Below are 21,704 nucleotides of genomic sequence, written 5' to 3'. Positions count from 1 at the left end.
CCCAGCCTACAAACTCAAACATCTAAATCTGGTTCCTCACTGTCCCATACAATCCCTCTGCTCAAAGCCATGGGAGAATTCCCTTTGCCTTTACCACTTCCCACCCACAAGGCAGCCCAGTCCTGACTCAGCAAAGACGTAGTGAAAGACAGTTGAAGTGAGAGAAGTATCAACAGGAGGAATCATCTGGACTTCACTGCAGCCACCCTCTTCCCAACCACCACAAGGAATAATGGGCACTGGACTGGGGGGGGGTCTCTGGCCCATAGGCAGTTATACAAACCCAACTGGCACCAACCATTACTTTCGTTCAGAGATTTTTTTTTTTTTAAGTCAACTCTCCTAAAAACAATTCAGAATGATTTTGCTCTTGGGAAACTATGTGGCTGCTTTCCTGGTTTACACTATTTACAATGAGCTCATTTTAGAGAGGCAGTTTCTGAATCCATCCACTAGAACAGGACCACCATGCTAGCAAGCAGTTGGCAACTTGCTCAATGAAAGCATGAATGAACTAAGGTCTCCATGTAAAAAAATACCAAGTACCCCAACTTAAAATAGTCTTTCGGTTCTCATTTTAATAGAGCCCCTGTCCATTCAGGGACTTTTGTAAACAACCCCACAATTAATGACATGTGTTTATCGGCAAAGCCACTCACCTGAAATACAGAGTGGTTGATGTTCTCTCTGGATATGAAGTTTATTCATGAGAAAGAAAGATCTGACCTAACGATAAAAATAGAGCAGAAGTACTCAACTAAATTTGCAACTGCTCACCCCAAAAGCCTCGAGTATAACCTATTTTGAGAAGAGTTCAATTTGAGGTGATCTAGCAATCTGGCTAAGCAAAGAGCTTGCGACCATTGCCACTATTAATAAAAAACAGAACTGCCCCTTCTCTTGCAATGTTGCTGCTGGGAAACAGAATTACGGCACCTAATAGGTATTAGGTGTATTTTGTGTGGAATTACGTTTAGAGCATATTATAATTGTCGCGTATGTCTATGTCAACATCCTGAAATTGTAAATCAGATTCTGTCACATCGCTGCTTGAGCCTTCTTTATTTTCCACCGTACTTAGAATCTAATCCAAATGCCTCAATGGGCCTCTAAGGATCTACTCACCTTGTCCCTATCAACCTCGCTGCTGTATCAGGTATACCTGTCTCCTTTCAGATCCTCACCCATTCCAAGATCTTTCCCACCCCCAGTCTTTGGCCATGCCCTTCTTCCTGGTCCCAGCTCTTATCCTCCAAGTGTCAGCTATAATGTCACCTACAACGCTCCTCTCTTTCTACCCCTGTGTCTCTCTGCACCTATTTAATTCTTTCACAGCACATGTCACAAGCATGACATCTGGAACCGTGGTTATCTTTTCCAGTGTCATCCCCATAGCAAGTATAAATACTGGAGGGTAGCAACTCACCAATAAATCATTATTGACCATTAAATGTATAAGAAGTCATATTCCAACACATTTCCACCACACCCTCACCCCAGCCCAAACTACAAAGCCCAATGCAAGCATTCTTCCATGTTGCCAATCTCGTTTTTCTCTGTCCCATAAAATCTTCCCTGAGCTCCTTGTTTCTCAGCGTTCAGAGACAAGGTATATGAAGTGCCAGGGATATGCCTGGAACATAGTGGGTGCTCAATAAATACAGCTGTCATCAGCATTGGAGTGTTCACTTCTTCCCATGTATCCCAACAGCTGTTTTCCAGTAAGTACTTTTACTGTTACCACCTTCCTGATTTTTCCCAATGCCCAGCAAAGTCTCCCCCACTTCTGTTGTAAGGTGTTTTTTACTTGACACAATGCCTTCCTTCTTAAACAAGTTGATTTTACTTTTGTTTTATTGCTTTTTACATGTTTATTTATTTACTTTGAGATAGCATGAGCAGAGAGAGAATCCCAAGCAGACTCCAAACTGTCAGAGCAGAGCTCAATGCAGGACTCGAACTCACAAACCATGAGATCATGACCTGAGCTGAAATCAAGAGTTGGACACAACTGACTCAGCCACCCAGGCACCCACAATTTGATTTTTAAAGGAAATTGTATAGAAATTAAAAACACACTTCACTGACCATAAATGGGGCAACTATAAGAATTAACATAATGAAAACAAAGCAATATGCTGTCCTCTTCTTTTTTTTTTTTTAATTTTTTAAATGTTTTTATTTATTTTTGAGAGAGACGGAGACAGAGTGCAAGTGGGGAAGGGGCAGAGAGAGCGGGAGACACAGAATCTGAGGCAGGCTCTGAGCTGTCAGCACAGAGCCCGACTCGGGGCTCAAGCTCACCAACTGTGAGCTCATGGCCTGAGCCAAAGTCAGATTCTTAACTGCCTGAGCCACTCAGGTGCCCCCAGTCCTCTTCTTTTTTTTAAAAGGGGGATTAGCAACTGTTAGAGATATGAGGACACTAATGTGATCCTTTCTCCCAGACACAATCAGAAGGATTGAAAAATCTCTGAATGACTTCCTCATCCTGTTTCATTATTTAAAGCTGTAGCCATCTACAATCACACCACCTAGCATTTAGATGCTTGGCATATTAATTATTACTAACACTTTTCACTTGGCATTTATTATTTTCTACCTGAATTGGTTAATTATACTTTTACAGCTATACCCACCCCACCTTCTTACTTCTCTTTATATCCTCCATGGTTCATAGGTTGGTACCTTATACAGAATATATGCTTCTGATAGTACCAGTTGAGTTTAATACTCAGAGCTTTGAATCAACTTATCAAAAGAACCTACTCCTCCAAAATTCAAAATATTTTTAAAAGAGACTGGTGACAGAGGGTATTCTGGAGGTCTTCTGGTTCTCTTGCCCTCCGCCCTTCTGATTTCCCAGAGATGTGTACCTAAACTATCTCGTCCAGGCCACTATGGCTGAATAGCATGGATGTTCGTTTGACTATATGAATTATATTCAACAAGGAAGAAGGCCCAATACAGAAAATGTATACTTTTCATGCATGAACATACCAGAAGCAAACACTCTAATTTATAAGTGAAATGAAGCCCAAATAAAACCAGAAAAAACTGAATGTGTGATTTATTATATTTAAGATTGGTCTAAAAGGCTTAAATATGTCTGTCATAATTAACAGTAAATGAATGTAACTTTACAAAATCAGTATTTCAATACAGTACAGGACTAAATGTGGCAACTGTGCACTGGAAAATTAATATTTCCTCAATGCAAATATCAAATTTGCAGCACCATTTAGAAGCTTCCACTAAAAATGCAAGCTGCAGTATTTATTACAAGCTCTACTCGGAACATAAGACTACCTAAATCAAGCGTGAGAGAAAACAGTGGAGTCATTCAAGCGTAATATGTCAGATTTGGTACAGGATTAAAATACTAACATTTTTTTTAATGTCCTCGTTTCAAATTAATAAATACAAAAACAATATAAAAATATACACCAGTTGATAAGACTGCACTGCAGATGGTCAGATCGTTAAATCTCACTCTCGTATGTATGCAGGTATGTCTTTAGCGTCAGAATTTCTGGATAGCTGCGGCTGGTCTTTCGGAAGAAATCCAGACTGGTGAGATGTTCAATGTCCCGCACCCGAGCTGTGTGCATCTTTATGAGTTCTTCGACCCATTTCGACTCATCCTCTGAGCTCTGCAATGGAAACAGAATACAATCAGAGTCACAATTTTCCAGAGGAGGTTCTCCAGATGATCAATTTGGTGCAGGTCCACAAACGACCCCTCCATACTCCTGCGCCCAGAGCCAGTGCCTGTGATTCCTTCCTGGCCTCCCTGGCCACTCTACCACATTCCTATTGGTAACACACCACAAATACCTGTCCTTGGCTGTTAACATTTTTGACAGCAATTAGCTGTACCAAATAAATGAGACATGTGGTGTGAAAGAGCCTTTGAGTCAATAGGTTTTCAGAACATAAATCCAAATTACAAAAACCAAAGGCCCTGAAGAATTCAGTAATTACTTTCTTCCCCCGCTGCTGTCAAACTGCAATGTTGGGCACAGAGCAACTTGGAATGCTCTTCTGGCTCCTAAGGAAAGTGAAGAGCTTACGCTCAATGCACAGAATTTCGCATGTGCGTTCCTGGTCTTTCAGAAGAACCCGCAATATCAAGAACATCATCTATTAAATTGCAATGAATTGATATTCAAATAATGAGTTCAACTTAAAGCAGCTCAAGATACACCTGGTATTTTGGGGCCCAACAGGCCTGGGTTGGAATTGTGGCTTTACCACTTCCTGGCTATGAGACCTTGGCAACCCACTTGACCTCTCTAGGCTTTCTTCATTGGTTCACAAGGAAAATAATGCTGACTTCAGCAGCTCCCTGGAAAGTAGGAAGAAGAAGAGAAAGGAAGAAGGGGAACAAAAGGCAAAGTAGGGAAACATCATAGAGAAGAGGAAGGAAATCTCTTTCTGCCTTAGCTACTTGCCAAGACTGTCTCATTGGCACAAATTCCAGATGAAAGACATCCGGATGTCCCACACCAAACAATTTATTTGTGTCTCAGTTGAAATTAAAAAGTACTTTAGGAGAAGTAATCCTTTATATTTTAAAAATACCTTCTTTCACTTTGGTGCGAAGTTGAGAGAAAGCATGAGATCTGAGAGCTCTGGGAATTGTGGGGGAAATGCCTACCTTCACTAGTAGACATGAGGCAGGAGGGCCTCTGCAAATAATTTCATTCCCAAATGCCCCCAGAACTGCAATGGCCCTCAAGAGCTGTTCCACAAGTTGAAGGGTGGCTGCGTGTCCAGGGCTGAGTATGTTCAGAAATGCCCTCGCCCAGCTCTTCCACCACCAGTGGTCTCAATGAACTCCCCACCAAAGTCCAAGAACCTGCAATGGGTTTTCTCGGAAAGCTCCAACCCACACAGACCTGGACAGGGAGCTACAGCAGCTTTTGCCAGTGCTAAATATGTACCACGAGGGTGTTGGTTCAGGAAACTGAGGCCTGGCCATCCCAGGCAAAATGAAGAAATAGGAAGAAATTGCTTTGCAGGCTGGGGAAGTAAGGATTTTAACCCTCCATGCCCCACCCTCCTAACCGAAGCTAACCAAGGTCTCTGCGATTCACAGGAAAAGACAGACCTAAATATAACTCTGCCCACAACGGTACTGACCAATCCTCAGTGCGACCATATAATTAACGAAGTAGGAGGTCTCCAAATGGATCAGGACCCCCTCAGAGTAAGCAGACTAAGCATGAAGCTGTATTTTGGGAGAATTTTCATATTCAACTCTTTATTTGATTTTTCAGTGGTCTAATTTTTCCTCTTGTAAATGCAGTCATTTGAATGTAAAGACAAAGGGGTAAAAAGGTTTTTCCTAATATAAATAGTGGCCAGCTGGGATTACAAGAATTCAGGGGGAAAATTGTCTTTTGCTAGTTCTTTCCTTGGGAAGTATTTGCCAATTTCATTCGAAGGGCATTTTCTTCTGGTTCTCACATGCTAAAATCTAGCCTGTCACTAGTCATTAGGAAATGCTGGCTATGCAACACAGGAAGAAAATATCTTCTGCCTGATGCTAGCTGGCAATCCACAAAAGTATTTGCTAGGAGAGACTCTAGGGAGAAATGCAAAACTAATAAAATTCAAATAAAAGCTCATGTGTACCAAGGGAAGAAGAGAAGGAAACATTTTAAAAATAAATAAATAAGTAAATAAACAAACAAACGCCCACCCATGAACTTCTTTATTACCTGTCTTGCTATGGACATTTATTTTTCACCTGCCTTTTCTTCCTCACTTTCTCATAAGATTGTGAATTCAAGCCCCAGCAGTTTCAAAGTGACATTCACAGCAAGGACAGGTTTCTGTGTGGGCAGAATAAGAATAAGAAACATGCTGGCCATGAACTCTACAAGAAATATCTCTCAGCTCTGTGCAGAGTCAGGAGCCAGAAAGTGGAGGGAGACAGCTGTGAGGACATCTGTGGATTTCATTGGTCAGATGTACAATTTGGGGTGACTGAAGAATGTCTTTGAACTCAGTGTCCCATCACCAAATTCCCCTGATGACAGAGAAACTTGAACACATACTCGCCAGGAATCTAGCTGTATCTGAAATGACCTCCTATCAGTCTGAAATGTCTTTGCAGTCTCTATCTTAAAAGTGCAAGGCAATTGTGAATTTCACTCCATAATATATGGGTTTAGTTTTTTGCACAAATGTTTGCCTCTCCATAAGTTTTTAGGAAAACTAAAATTCAAACAAAGTAGATCATGTTATCCAGAGGCATGACATCCCCCTGGTACACCATTAGCCACCCTCGTGTTTCCGAAGAATCAAAATGGAGAAGGTCAAGTCGATAAGCTGACGACAGCTTGCCTTTCACTTGCAGTTCCTCTGCTTCTCCACCTCCTACCAAATTATTATACGATCTTATTGATCCTTCAGTATAATATTGCTGCCTTCTACTCTCTTTGTTACATTTCCAACACCACAACCTCACTTCCAGTTCTGTTCCCTCAATCCCGTGAATCTTGCCAAAGCACTTTGAACACCAGGCTTGACCCCTTCCAACTTAAATTTATCTCCCTAAAGGAGAGCCCTGAAATGTTGCTCTTATGCACCAGCATTTTCCGTGGCTATTTAATGCTTGTGCAATAAGAAGAGTTTCTAAGGTCCCAAGTTTCTACTGTGGAAATCTGATAAATTTGAAGGAGGATGGGCTTTTGAAGTCAGAGGACTTGCATCTACAGTTCTGTTCTCCTACTGACTAACCAGGTAACAATGTACCAAACTTTTCAAGGGGAGCGGGGAGAATAACACATATACCTGCCTCGCAGGATAATTAGATGATTAGAAATAATCTATGGAGAGGACCTGCCCAGTACTTGGGGGTAACACATACTCAGCAAATGGTAGCGATTCTTACCTCTGCCACTACGGCTTCTATTACTACTACTTCCATTTAAAATTTATTCCAATCAACTTTCATTTTGTTTTGTTTTGTTTGGGGGGGTTGTTTTTTGGTGTGTGTGTGTGTGTGTGTGTGTGTGTGTTTTGAGAGAGAAAGAGGGCTCAAGTGAGCGAGGAGCAGAGAGAGAGAGGAGAGAGAGAGAGAGAAGCCAGGGATCACCTGGGGCTCGCGCTCACCTGAAGCGGGACTCGAACTCAAGCGCTGTGAGATCATGACCTGAGCCGAAGTCAGACGCTTAATGACTGAGCCACCCAGGCACCCTCCAAGCAGCTTTAAAAACCTTATCTCCCCCTATTACCCTCAATTCCAATATTCTGGTCAAGCTTAATTAGCTATCTTGGGCATATTTCAAATTTTGTATTTGTGTCCTGCATCCCTCATTTTGCTCTGAACATCCATAGCCTCAGTCTCCTCCCACAGCTGACGCCCTAGTCCAAAATCTACCTTGCCCATGAAACTGATAACCTCTGTTGAAGCTATTCTCGGGGCTCTTTGCCTTGTAGGGTAGCAAAGTCTGCACCTGTTTTCTGCTCCCCCCTGCTGCAGGCTGCCTTGAGTAGTGCCTATGTTTGACACACTGTTGTTTCTCCCAGAGCACCACACACAGTTTAGGAACTGAGCAGTGCTTGCTGACTAAGATCCTCTTCTGTAGATTGTATCTCTGCTCCTACTATTCTATAAAGCAAAATCATAGAGGTTACTGCTTCTAAAATCAATCTTGGAGCACAGTCTTTCTGTCACATCGAAGAGATCTGGGGAAGTGATGTGATGTGTCCCTGAGTGTAAGCAGAAGGAGTAAAGGGCCAGGAGCACACTGCATGGCTCCCACCCCCCTGCCAGGGGCCTTCTCGTGATGCCTTCCTGCCTCCACTTACGAATAAGGGTATTGGGTGTCATCTGTGCTGTTTGGGAATGGTGACCTGTTACAAGTGCCCTCATAACTAGCAGCAAATGAAAAATCTGATTTATAAAGTATATACTCCCATGTATATGTGTATTTATAAAGTATATACTCCCATGTATATGTATTTATAAAAAGTTTTTATTATAGGAATTTTCAAATGCCCGCAAAAGTAGAAAGAATAATATAATGAACCCCTGTGAATTCTTATCTAGTTTCAACAATTATCAAAATGTTGCTATTTTTATCCTACCTTTACAAAATACATATGTCTTTTGCAAAACCAAAAACATTTGGGCATTTTATCATTTGACAAAATCAAACACGTAATCGGAACTACAATGAATGCACACTTCCATGCCTCCCCACACCCTTACACTGAAAATTAAAAAGCCATTCGAACACAAAGTTCTGAGGTGATAAGCAAAGGTCTTTTCTTCTTTCCACTTGGTTTTACTGTATAGTCCAAATGTCTTATAATAAGTGTATAAGAGCTTAATGGTGGGAATATAAATTAAGAAGCAAAGATGAATCATTTTAAAGGACTCTGTCTTTGAACTCACATTGCAGCTCTCCTCATTGTCTGCTCTGTGAGGGAGAATGAATGAGGAGACAGAGAGGGGGCCATCACACTTGTCGGCAGGCTGGGTGAAATCCAGGCAGCTGGTGATGATGCTGTAATAATGAGTTGGTACGGGAATGGAGCTGCCCTCCACATACCTGGAACAGGAAGGAAAAATAAAGTTATAACACATGTAATAGCTTTCTTGTTTAAATGGTGACCCACGAATATTGCCTAAGTCACTAAAATTAACTTCCATTCAACTGAATCATTTTTCACTTCTAAGAAAGTGGTCCACTTCTGTATTTTGAACCCAATGTTTTTATTGCCTGGAATTCCCTTTCTCTTAACTTGGCAGAGTGAAAACGATATTCCAGGCAAAGAAAACAGCTTGAACCAAGGATCAGACGTTGGACACGATGAATGGCTCAAGATAGTAGAAATGTGAGGCTGGAAGAGTCAATAAAAGCCATACTTTGGAGGTTCTGAGGGCTACATTGTGGAATTTGGGTGTTATTGTTTAGGTAGTAAGGCCTCACTGAAGGTGTCTGTGGCAGGGAGAGTCATCATGAGATCCATGTTTCAGGAAGAGAACTTGCATAAAATTGTATCAAGTGGACCTGAGGCAGGAGACGCCGAAGCTGGGGCAATAATAAGCCCTTTCAAACTCCAATGAGATGCTGAGCTTGGTAAAGAAAACTCATTCACTCAAGGAAATAGTAAGGACTAATGAGCTAGTTATGAATGTAGAGATGGAAAAAAAAAATCTTTTCCAGTAAACTGAAGTGTTGAAACTCACAATTCCTTACCTGGTTCTCTATTATCTTAATTTTAATCATTTTTAAAATACTGAAATTATGACTAAAATGATAATTTTGGTTAAAAACAACAGCAATGATCAGCAATAAAATAAATGTACAATTAAGTTGACATTTCTCGTATGGATGACTAGAAAGGGAGTAAGATAATTCCTATGTTATTAATTATGTGAATGAAAAAAATTATTGTTTGTTCGTAATTATCTGTAAATCACAATTAAACCTTCTCATCATTTGTGCCCCTCTGTTTCACACATGTATAAAATTAAATGACTTCTTATGAATTTGTCATATTTGTGTCTACTTCCTTTCTCCATTGAACTGTTAGCTCCTTCTGAGCAAGTATGCCTTATCTTTTTTTAATCTCCCCAACAGCATCATGGAGAAGGGTAGAAACAACTAGACTTTACAAAAGTCTCCATGGAATTTCCTATTAAGATATACTGACCTGGAAATCTAAGGGGTTCCAAAAGTCTCCTCAAATAATGGAGATGAGGGAAAATTATCATCTTTCCACTGACGAGTTGATAAAGAATAAATGACAAATTAAAAAAAAATCTTTTGATACTTTTCCCTCATGGAATGGAAAAGTACATTTATTTACCACAAAACTCCATTCCATTCCAACCACCAATAAGACATTTAATCAAGCGTCCAAAAGCACTGAAGAAATTACAAGGAGATTCAAAGAGCAAAGGCCTTTAGGGCTAATAGCTCTTCTCTAGTACGTGAATATTTGAAAAAGAGCCTTGAATGAGATCTTAGAATTTAAAAACACACACTGAGTGGAAAAGACAAACTTACTGTTTGATTTTGTCCTGTGTGTCATGTAAGCCATCGTAGTCGTAGTCAAAAATTGGTCCACTTATCACATTAACTCCATTTCTTTCTGAAGCATATTTCTTCACCAATACCCTTTGGAAATAATTCCAGACTCCTGCAGGGGGGGGGAAAATCTGTTCTTCACGATCAAAACTCCTTGCTTTGGTCAAATTCTCTCTGGGATCAGCCAAATGTCATAAGCCAAGAGACAGTAGAGCTCCTGCGATTCTTGGAAAGAATTCATCCTGAAGTACCAGCTGTGTGTGTCATTTATGAACAAGCAGAGAGAAAGGCATGGAGACACCAGTAGGGGAGTTTAACCCAGCCCAATAAGTCGGGGGAGGGTTTCTCAATGAAGTGGTTACTGAGCTGAGATCTAAAGGATAAGTGGATGCTTTACAGGCAAAGAGATGGAAACAGAACAGGCAAGGGGAATCGTGTGGTCAAAAGAAGAAGGACAGTGTTTGTGAGAAACTGAAAAAAAGGCCTTAATCTACTTTTTCTTCCTTCATGATCTCATAGATATACTTGTTCCCAAGTTTATGTCTCTAGCCCTGACCCTCCCAAGGAGTTCCAGACCTGTTATCCAACCACCCATTTCAGGGTCCACTTGACCTAATGACCATGTCTGGCAAAAAATGATCTAAACAAAATTCTTGGCCTTCATTCCCAATCCTGCTCTAACTCCCTGCTTTTCCATCAGGTAATGACACTCACTCACTCACGTGTTCGGGTCCAAATCCTAGGAGTCATTTCTGACCTGGCTCCTTCTTTCCTACACACGTGAACAAGCCTTGTCAGTGCTACCTCTGAAATACACCCCCGTCATCCAAATCTGACCACTTTTCAACTATTTTCACTGCATCCATCCTGGTCTCAATTACTATTCTCTCTGCAAAGAACTACCACAAAAGACTACTTCCCAGGCTCCCAGTGAGAACCTCGCTCTTCCCTGCAGCCCACTATATAATAGCCACTCGGATCATTTTACACCATACCCAGAATGTGTCACACTCTTCCCAACTTCCCATTTCTAACATTCCAGATGATGTATCACTGCAATTAGAATAAAATCCTAACCTTGCACCGTGGCCCCTGCCTACCTGCATGACTCTGTTTCCTCCTTCCCCCTCTGGTACATGACTTTCTTCCCGTCTTCCCATTTGCCAAACTCATTTCAGATTAAGCTTTTGCATTTTCTCTTCCTTTCATCGGGAAAACTCCCTTATCTGTGCTTGTCTGGTTTCTTCTCCATCACTCATTTCTCATTTTCAAGATCACCTCTGGAGGGGACTTCCTTGTCCACATTAGGTCCAGGTAATATTATAGTCAAGCAGAGAGAGGAGTGGAGAGGAACAGAGTGGGGAGAAAGGAAAGGCAAAAGAGGGAATGACAGAGGACAGGAAATGCGAATAGTGAGTTGGTTCTGAAATGTTAGGTTTCGCTGAACTACGTGCTACTCTACAGGAGGGCTGTGAGGCTTGGGCTATTATCACTTCTTATCTCCCCCTGTGAAAAAGTACTTGGCTGTTTTTTCCCTAGTGCTTCTACCATTCTTTAGACCCTCTGATACTCTACTCAGAAAGAGCAGTCCACCGGAGCCAAAATACCACAGATAATTATTTGCAAGAGAGAAAGGAGGACCATGGGAGAGAAGTTCGAATGTTAAGCACAAAAACTGGAAAGGCAGAAAGGGAGAAAAATAACAATGAGAACAGTCAAAAGGCCAAACCCACAGAAATGTGGCATGTGAGAAAACCAGTCCCAGGGAAGAACAGGGAGCCCTCTGTGAAAGGCCTTTCGCCATGCCAGCCTCAGGGTGGTACCGTGTGTTTCCTTTATTGCTGCTTGGTCAAAAAAGCATCAGCAAAGAACAAAGAAATTCAGGAAACCCTGATGTGTGGACATTATGAAGATGCATTCCATGTAATATTATGACAAATCTATCTATGTGGGTTTCTGAAACGTTTCCCAGTTGGGACTAAGAAAAAACTAGGGAACTGCCTTTTAAAAGCATTCTTTAATTTTTCACGCTTAAGCAATGGATTCTACCTTTGAATTAACCTCCACTTACTAACTAGGACATCAAATAAACATTTTTTTCCTCTAAACCATGTTGGCCATTTCACTGATGTCAAATTCTGGAGGCTTGCCACTGGAGATGACACTCCACAATCACGCATTCTGAATCTGACACTTCATTTCAGCCCAAGAGTCCTGGAACACAACCAGTGGTCCTCTGCCAAGTAGAAGTAGGTAGAGGTGCTTCCTTTTCCTACCTTTCCTATAAGAATACAAGTCTCCTCACAGTAAAAGGAGGTAAAAATTATTGCATAATGCTTTCTCTATCTTTGGATGGATGGATGGATGGATGGATGGGCAAATGAGTGAATTATCTGTTATCAGAAATAGAAAATGGATTATTCCATTGGACAATTACGTCATATCCATATAAGCCATAGATGTCATGCAATAAAATCTCATAATTTTGTAAATGAGAGGTGAAATAGCATTTCTGTAATTATATAGCTAGTTGTCAGACTCCAGGGAAGTCAGTGTTTGGACCAGGGCTCACTGTGCCAATACCATTCACCGCATCATTTTCACCCACAAATATTTACGTCATGTACAAAGACGTTATGGCTGTTCAAAGAAACTAAAATAATTTACAAAGCCCTAAGACCATCTGAATTTAATACTCTGATGATTCAGAAGATCCTTTAAAGTTCTTCCTGGGTTTCAAGGTCAACATTCAGAATACATCATTATCATCCACCCTAAAGGGGGAAAATTCTGGTGGCTTTTACTTTAACATTCAATAAATAAACATAAGTGTTGTTAAACATCAAGTGTCCTCCAAAACAAAAGAAGACCCTTCTTAACCACCAATATAATGAGCATTGAAATAGAAGGAGCACCAGTTTAGAAGCAAAACACAAACTGGGTTTGGCTCAGTTTCTATCATTCGTGAATTGGGTCATTTCTTGTGACTTTAATTTTTTAATTGTAAACAAGAGACAAACAACCCACCAACCTCCCTCACAGATTCATATTTTGGATTAATAGTAGAGAATTTACGTTAAAGTTCTTCAACAATTATAAAGGCTAAACACATGAAATATATTATTATCAAACTTAATATAGAGGTAGAAAGGGTAAGTAGTAAATTTAGAAATATTTCTTTTCATAAATAATAGTTTACTAGGTAAATATCAGACTTACGTTTGAAAGCAGGATACATTGGAACCATATTGGTTACAAGGAAAGCATCATATTTAGCTTCCAGTGAAGAGCTCAGATCTAAACGTTAGGCAAACAAACAGTGTCCATTACTTCCCAAAATCGACATCAATAAAAATGTAATCTACTAAAATGGTCTGAACAGTTTGAAGTGAATTGGGTATAGATCTACTCTTTTATTTCTACTCATTCCCTACTTTAAACAGTATTTCCCAGTTCCCCTCCCACTCAATCTCTTTTCTTCACCAATAGCTTTCTCCCCCAAATTTTTACAATGCTTTTTCTTCCTACCTAGTCTTGGGTCTACTAAGTATTATGTATATAGGTTTTAGAGTTTAAAAAATGTCATCAAGGTAATGAGAGATAATTAAAGGGCTTCCCGTATTCTTTTTTTTTTAAATTTTATATATTTTTTAATGTTTACTTTTGAGAGAGACAGAGACAGAATGTGAGTGGGTTAGGGGCAGAGAGAGAGGGAGACACAGATCTGAAGCAGGATCCAGGCTCCGAGCTGTCAGCACAGAGCCCGACACAGGGCTCCAACTCACAAGCTGTGAGATCATGACCTGAGCCAAAGTGGGCCGCTCAACCGACTGAGCCACCCAGGAGCCCCAGGGCTTCCCATATTCTTAAGAGATCACATCTCTAGTATTTAAAACATTAATGTCCTAATGATATACCATTTTACTGTCAGATTCCCATTAATGATGAGAGGGGCACGCTATATATTCCCTTGCACTTCAGAATTCTCCTGGAGAACAGGATTTGTGAAAGGTGGTCTGTTCAATTTTTCAATCTCTTGTGTGCTCCTCTTGAAGAAGACCTAAAATCCTGACAGTCCAGGAAATCCTAACAGTCCAGATTCTACGAAATAATATCCCTCTAGAATGGTCAGATCCTGATATGCTAAAACTTACAAGGAGGGAAGAGGAATCCATAGGACATCTGTTTATCATTTTTGTAGGCCAAACAGCTTTGACTGAAACTCGGAGACACACGGACATCAGGCCGGACGCAGTTGGTCAGGTGCTCAGGGATGCCAGAGACCTCAGCCTGCATGTTGAGTCAGAGGTAGTTAGCAATGCCATCACAAAGACCATGCCAAACCAACAAGGAAATACCAAAACCAAGTTGCTCTGTTACGAACAGCCAGAACCCAAACCCCTCTAGCTTTTACTGTAGCTCATACTTGGACGTTGACTCCTTAAAACTAGGCCTCCTCACCCAACCCCCCCAAAAACCAGCAAGGCTTCAGTTTTAAATATGGTAAGCCAGGAATTTGCAAAATCTTATTTTTTCTTAGTGGCAGAACACTTTTATCAGTCTTAAGTAAAACCACAATATATAAAGCAGAAATTGCATTGTTGAAATAATGGATGGGATTCCATGGAAGACAGCCTTAAAAAATAACACTTTAAGAAAAAATATAGAAATACCCTCTATAAAAAGAGAGACTGCATATAAATCTGTGCACCAGGGCATATGTACGTGCACACCGTACAAGCAAACAAGAAGCTGTGTTTGCAGCAGTAGAAATGTTCCTTTGTAATCAGAAATTAAAAACATACTTCAACTGCCAAATAAACTTTTCTAATTCCATATATAAACTTACCTATCTCATCTTCACCAAAATTGAAACCCCAACATAAAATCTTTATTAAAAAACAGGATGTTGATAGTCAGGGAGGCTGTGCATGTGTGGGGCCATGGGTATATGGGAACTCTCTGTCCTTATTCAATTTTGCTGTGAACCTCAAGCTGCTCTAAAAAAATAAACTATTAAAACAAACAGTCAAATCTTGGCGGCTTCTGCAACTATCGGGCAATGGCAAACAGAGGAAAAGCAGTAAGCATTAGTATATACTTCCTTTAATACGTTGATAATTTAACATATTCCTATGAAGCTCTTAGAAGAACATTGAATAAAGTCTAATTCAAAATACTTTGCAGGACACCTGGGTGACTCAGTTGGTTACGCATCTGACTTTGGTTCAGGTCATGATCTCGTGGCTCATGAGTTCGAGCCCCGCGTCAGACTCTATGCTAACAGCTCAAGGCCGGGAGCTTGTCTCGGATTCTGTGTCTCCCTCTCTCTCTCTGACCCTCCCCCACTCACACTCTGTCTCTCTCTCCTTCAAAAATAAATAAAGATTGGGGCGCCTGGGTGGCGCAGTCGGTTGAGCGTCCGACTTCAGCCAGGTCACGATCTCGCGGTCCGTGAGTTCGAGCCCCGCGTCAGGCTCTGGGCTGATGGCTCGGAGCCTGGAGCCTGTTTCCGATTCTGTGTCTCCCTCTCTCTCTGCCCCTCCCCCGTTCATGCTGTGTCTCTCTCTGTCCCAAAAATAAATAAAAACGTTGAAAAAAAAATTTTTTTTAAAAAAAAAAATAAATAAATAAATAAATAAAGATTAAAAACAATACTTAGTAATAGATTCGATATAAGATTTCTTTCTTCAAGATAAATTAAAATCTTTTATAAGACAAAATTCTGTTAAGCAAGCAATCATTACATTAATGCAAAGAATGTAATCGCATGAAGAATATAAGCCCCAATTTTTTCAGCGACCTGTTTGGAAACGGTGTATGACGTCCAGAGTGGCATTAGGAATATTTCACTATAACCGCTTTCAAAGTCAGTGTGATACAAGATATCGTATCGAGTCCGATAAAGCACTGCAGGCCGTCCGTAGAGGAGGTGTCGCTCTAGGAAAGGGAACAAAAATTGTGTTAAACACACATTAAACTTTATATTAAATATGAAAGAAATATTGGCAGAGTCAAGTTGTCCATAATTTGCTTGCTTACTTATTAATAGTGTAGTTCCTTCTTCTTAATTTAATCAAGTTAGTTTCCCCTAACACTTTGTGGTTTATCTGATCACCTAAGCATGGGTCAAATCTTACAGTTATCAAAAGTATAATATAAATGCCATATTTATTTTAATACTTTCTTTAGTTGTAAAGAATTTTAATCTGTATAGGAATGAAACAATATAGGAAATTTTTAAACAATTCAGCTGAATGGAAGTCAATAGGAGTGATTTTTATACAATTAATTCATTTGACCCCTGGAAAGGCTCATCAAATTAGCCAATGATTTAATTAAGAGGAAGGCACTCTTTGATCATTATTTGCAAACTGCAACTCAAATAATGCATTATTTCAGCATAAACAGTGAGTAGTGATGAGCATTTAAAGTAAGCAGATTTGTCACATGGAGAAACACTCTTTAGGTAAGAACTTAAAGGAACATGTATAGATAAAGTAAGTGGGCATTCAAGAGGGTGCTTTAAATACAGAGAGGGGAGGTCATCAGCTACCAAAGAGCTCGATTAAGACCATAAGAATGTAGACCTCCAAGAGAAAGCTCTCCTTTTGTGGGGGGGGGGGGGCGGAAAGAGGTCTGAAACCTTACTCTTTTAAGAAGAAGAGATGGAAGTTTAGTGTGCAAACCTTCATTCCACACCCACAATAAGTGCCTGGAGTTTGATCTGCACATTTTGGATAGACTAAAGTCAGAACTTCCATAGATTCTTGGTAATTGGGGTCCTATGGACCAAAATATTTAGAGATTGAGGCTTAGGTAATTCACAATTCCCTAAGTGATCATCAAAAAAAATGTTTATGATTATTTTTATTAGAGAAAATCAGTTCTGGTAATCACTTGTTAAATTATGTATACATGTTGCTTTAATTAAAGTATTACCATTCTATGCAAGTAACAGAGAAAACTCTTCGGAGAATATTTTGCAAGCCTTTCCCAAGTAGAACTGCTGACTTGAGGCAAAGGGGCCCACACCTACTAAAGCAAAAGCCTGTTCTGGGTAATGTGGCTTCTTCAGCAAGCAGTCAATGTAGAAGCCTTTTTTAAGCTGCCAAATTTGGGGACCCACCCCTAAAAATTAGAACATAATATGATAACCTTATATAAACAAAATATAATGAACAAATAAAAAGCCAGCAAATCATAACAGTAGTACTTGGGGGCAGTTAACCAAGTCAGACTTTCCTTCAAAACTCAAACCAAACCTTTTCTAGGTTCAAAATTTCCATTAACGTTTTCCTTGTTTTCATTTTTGTTGCCTCTGAATTTCCTGGTTTCAGCTGGAAGCAGAAGTATCAAAATTCTTTGAGAAGCTATTCTTTTTATCATTGAAGTTTTAATGCTTACCAAACACATTCCTCCAAATTCAATACAAGCCTAGCATCCAATCTATTCCATTAAGAGACAACAAAACAGCAGCCATGTTTTTCCATGCAATACTCCTCCTAAGAGCAGCCACCAACAATAGTCTTGGGCAATCTAAAGATTCCACCAAACCTGGCTCCCCCTCCAGTCCTCATTTACTGGCATTCCTCCGCATAACAGCCCCTTCCATGAAGGCTGGTTTATTTATAATACTCTGGTCATAACCATCCTTAGCAATTCTATGCTATTATAATGTGATTCCTTTTCATTCTACTGGGAATGGCTTCTCCAACAGACCTGTCATGTCTCTCCCTTCAAATTTATCATTAATGTATTCTCCCTCATCAGACATTTACTGAGTACCTTCTTTGTGCCAGGCCTTTGGCTATAGAAGAGAGATGCTGGGCAAAGATAATTAAGTTACAGCTCTTACCTTCAAAAAAACTCACAGTTCAATGGGAGAGACCAACATGGTACAAATAACTCAAGTACAATATGATACACACTATATCAGAGATATCTACAGAGTGCAATGGGAACACAGAGCATGATGAATATCGTGGATGGGGATGAGGTGGCATCAGTACAGTCTTTATGGAACGCACAAAGATAAGCCAGGTTGACCCCAGCCTTCCCTGTCATAATTGGTAATAGTGCCCCTTTCCATACTCAAATGTGGATGACAAACAACAAGCTCACATAGTCCAGCCCCCATGGAAGTGAAATGAAGAAGGGGGTTGGGGGGGGGGTACAAAAGGGAAAGAGACATCTTAAGATTCACTTTCTTTTGAAAGATTTCCTCAGTTGTTTCTCCATCTCTATTCACTCTTCTGCTCTGCGTGTATAGAATATGTGCACTGCAGGGTCGCCTGGGTGGCTCAGTCAGCTGCACGTCCGACCTCAGCTCAGGTCATGATCTCCCAGTTTGTGAGTTCGAGCCCCACGTCAGGCTCTGTGCTGATAGCTCAGAGCCTGGAGCCTGCTTTGGATTCTGTGTTTCCCCCCTCTCTACCCCTCCCATGCTCATTCTCTCTCTCTCTCTCTCTCTCTCTCAAAAATAAACATAGAAAGAAAGAAAGAAAGAAAGAAAGAAAGAAAGAAAGAAAGAAAGAAAGAAAGAAAGAAAGAAAAAGAAAGAAAGAGAAGAAAGAAAGAAAAGAAAGAAAGATAGATGCACTGCAGGGGTGCCTGGGTGGCTCAGTTAAGTGTCCGACTTTGGCTCAGGTCATGATCTCACAGTTTGTGAGTTTGAGCCCCAGGTTGAGTTCTGTGCTGACAGCTCAGAGCCTGGAGCCTGCTTCAGATTCTGTGTCTCTGTCTTTCTCTGCCCCTCCCTTGCTTGTGCGCTCTCTGTCTCTCTCAAAACTAAATAAACATTAAAAAAAATATTTAAAGAAATGTGCACTTCATAGCTCCCAAGCTAAGCACATTTGCTGTTTTGGGCACATAGCTGAAGTACAAATATTTCATGATGTGATTTCTTCTCAATTGTTAACTGGACATATTTGGCATGAATAAAAAAACAATATACTGGTTTTGATAGTTTCCTAAAATTCAACCACTTTCCCCAACTAACCCAAAGAATCTACTTGGGTCTTCCTGAAGCATAATTGCTTCATCTAAGCAAGAGATGAAATAATCTTTGCAGTAAGAAACACAAACTTTATAGTCCAGAATCAAAATTTAGATCTTCCTTTTTCAGTTTATCAGAGTATCAACGGATCACTGATTCTTGGTTACAGCCTGACTCTGTTACTTTTTGTGACATTGTAGGCAAGCCACCCATTGCATTTCTGTTTAACAAAAAGTTCCTGTTTGAGCCATAAAAGTGTGCTTGAATCTCAGTCTCTGGACATGTAAGATCTTCATCTTGAGACCAGCCACCCTGCAGATGAGCCTGCAACCTTCTACTTTAGAAACATGCTCCTCATGATTTCTTGATATGGGTCTAATGCATTCCATGTTTTCCCAGCTGGGTTCCTCCTCCATCAGATTCCAGACAGAGTCTTCATTCCATACCCAAGTTCCCTGTTTACAACACTTCTCTGGCATTTTGGGCATATCCAAGGTTCTCCTCCAGACACCACATTTGAAAAAATACTTGGAGGCATATCTTTTTAAGTGGTGTGGACTTTCCCAGGGCTCATTCTTTTGTCTTCCAAAATTTGGTCATCCAGACTGGAGTTTGTATTTTTTTCCCTCTCAGCTTCCTGATTCATATTCCCACAGATTAGCTGGCTGACTTGAGAGCCACATGAAAATCTTTTTTTTTTTTTGTCTTTTTTTTTTTTTAAAAACATTCACTCCCACAAAATATGCCCTTGGATTTTACCACATAATCTCTACTCAAGGTCTTTCCTTTTCCTGCATCCTTTCTCCTCCTTCCCCTTGCAAGTGCCTGCTATCATTTATTGCCACGTCAACCTCCCCTGAGATTTGATTCGATGCTTCTGTTCTTTCTTATCTCAACTCTTAAAGCACTATGCTACAATTCATCAACTGGCTAAATATCACAATAAAATAACAATTTCATAAGGACAGGGATTTTATCTATCACTAGATCTCTACCTCTAACAATACCAAATGCATAATATCTACTTGGTAAATACTTGTTGAATAAATGGATGCTTGTATTATTTTTTGAAACACTGTTCTTTATGACTGTCAAGGACTGACTTTCCACATATGACCTACCTAATACAACCCTGTGAGACAGACTAGGCAGATCAATATCATCTCCATTTTACTAATGAAGGAACTGGAGGTTCATGATTTGTATAAGACAATTCAGCTACATAGCAGTACCCAGAATCTAGGCCTCCATCTTCCTGGTCCATTATTTTTCCTTAGCATTTTGGGCTGTCTCCAAGTGGATGCTAAGTGCTGGGTTATCTAAGGGAGGGTATGCTGGGATGAAGATCCAGCTACTCCCAGACGTGAGTTCTGCCTGAGTCATGACTGCTGCTAAGCTAATAAGCATAGCAATATGCCTTGAAAAAGAAAATCAAAGTTGGAGGCATCACACTTCTGGACAAGCTGTAGTGATTAAGACAGTATGGTACTGGCACAAAAATAGACACATAGATAAATGGAAAAGATAGAAAACCCAGAAATGAACTCATAACTATATGGTCATTTAATCTTTGACAAAGCAGGAAAGACTATCCAGTGGAAAAAAGAGTCTTTTCAACAACCTGGATAGCAACATGGCAAAAGAATGAAAACTGGACCATTTTCTTACAACATACACCAAAATAAATTCAAAATGGATTAAAGACCTAATGTGAGACAGGAAACCACTAAAATCCTAGAGAAAACAGGCAGTAAATTCTTTGACATCGGCTGTAGCAACTTCTTACTAGATATGTCTCCTGAGGCAAGGGAAACAAAAGCAAAAACAAACTATTGGGACTTCATCAAAATAAAAAGCTTCTGCGCAATGAAGGAAATAATCAACAAAACTAAAAGGCGACCTATGGAATGGGAGAAGATATTTGCAATGACATATTTGATAAAGGGTTAGTATCCAAAATATGTAAAGAACTATAATTCAATACCACCCCAAAACAAATAATCCAAATAAAAATGAGCGGAAAACATGAATAGACATTTTTCCAAAGAAAACATACAGATGGCCAATAGATACATGAAAAGATGCTCATCATCATCATCAGGAAAATGCGAATCAAAACTACAATGAGATATCACCTTACACCTGTCAGAATGGCTAAAATCAACACAACACAAGAAACAACAGATGTTGGCAAGGATATGGAAGAAATAGAATCCTCAAGCACTGTTGGTGGGAATGCAAACTGGTGAAGCCACTGTGGAAAATAATATGGAGGCTCCTCAAAAAAAGTTAAAAATAGAACTACCCTACTCTCTAGCAATTGCACTACTAGGTATTTACCCAAAGAATACAAAAACACTAATTTGAAGGAATACATGCATTCCAATCTTTATAGCAGCATTATCTATAATAGCCAAATTATGGACACAGCCCAAATGTCTATCAAGTGATGAATGCATAGAAGTGGTATATATATAGTGGAATGTTACTTGGCCATAAAAAATAATGAAATCTTGATATCTGCAATGACTTGGATGGAGCTAGAGAGTATTATGCTAAGCAAAATAAGTCAGAGAAAGAACAAATGCCATGTGATTTCACTCCTATGTAGAATTTAAGAAACAATATAAATGATCATAGGGGAAAAAAAG

General features: G+C 40.0%; 1 protein-coding gene across 13 annotated transcripts in view; it reads right to left on the bottom strand.

Annotated features, from left to right (window-relative positions):
• Positions 1-3,053: 3,053 nt before the first annotated feature.
• Positions 3,054-21,704, bottom strand: part of ENPP2 (ectonucleotide pyrophosphatase/phosphodiesterase 2) — a 110,270-nt gene continuing 91,619 nt past the window's right edge. For 7 of the 13 annotated variants that reach the window (XM_027063995.2, XM_027063996.2, XM_027063998.2 and 4 more), the window contains 6 exons: positions 15,859-15,995; positions 14,210-14,345; positions 13,275-13,352; positions 10,035-10,167; positions 8,414-8,570; positions 3,054-3,653 (listed from right to left, as the gene is read on the bottom strand). In XM_027063995.2, the coding sequence (XP_026919796.1) occupies positions 3,483-3,653; positions 8,414-8,570; positions 10,035-10,167; positions 13,275-13,352; positions 14,210-14,345; positions 15,859-15,995 (812 nt within the window). In that variant the 3' untranslated portion in view covers positions 3,054-3,482. Of the gene's footprint in view, positions 3,654-8,413; positions 8,571-10,034; positions 10,168-13,274; positions 13,353-14,209; positions 14,346-15,858; positions 15,996-17,320; positions 17,396-21,704 lie in introns of all 13 variants that reach the window. The other 6 variants (XM_027063992.2, XM_053208302.1, XM_027063997.2 and 3 more) reach the window with 1 other exon arrangement.

This window comes from Acinonyx jubatus, chromosome F2, assembly GCF_027475565.1.
Source record: "Acinonyx jubatus isolate Ajub_Pintada_27869175 chromosome F2, VMU_Ajub_asm_v1.0, whole genome shotgun sequence".
NCBI classification, from domain to species: domain Eukaryota; kingdom Metazoa; phylum Chordata; class Mammalia; order Carnivora; family Felidae; genus Acinonyx; species Acinonyx jubatus.
Note: the sequence above shows the minus strand (reverse complement) of the source record. Positions and strands in the feature narration are given on the sequence as shown.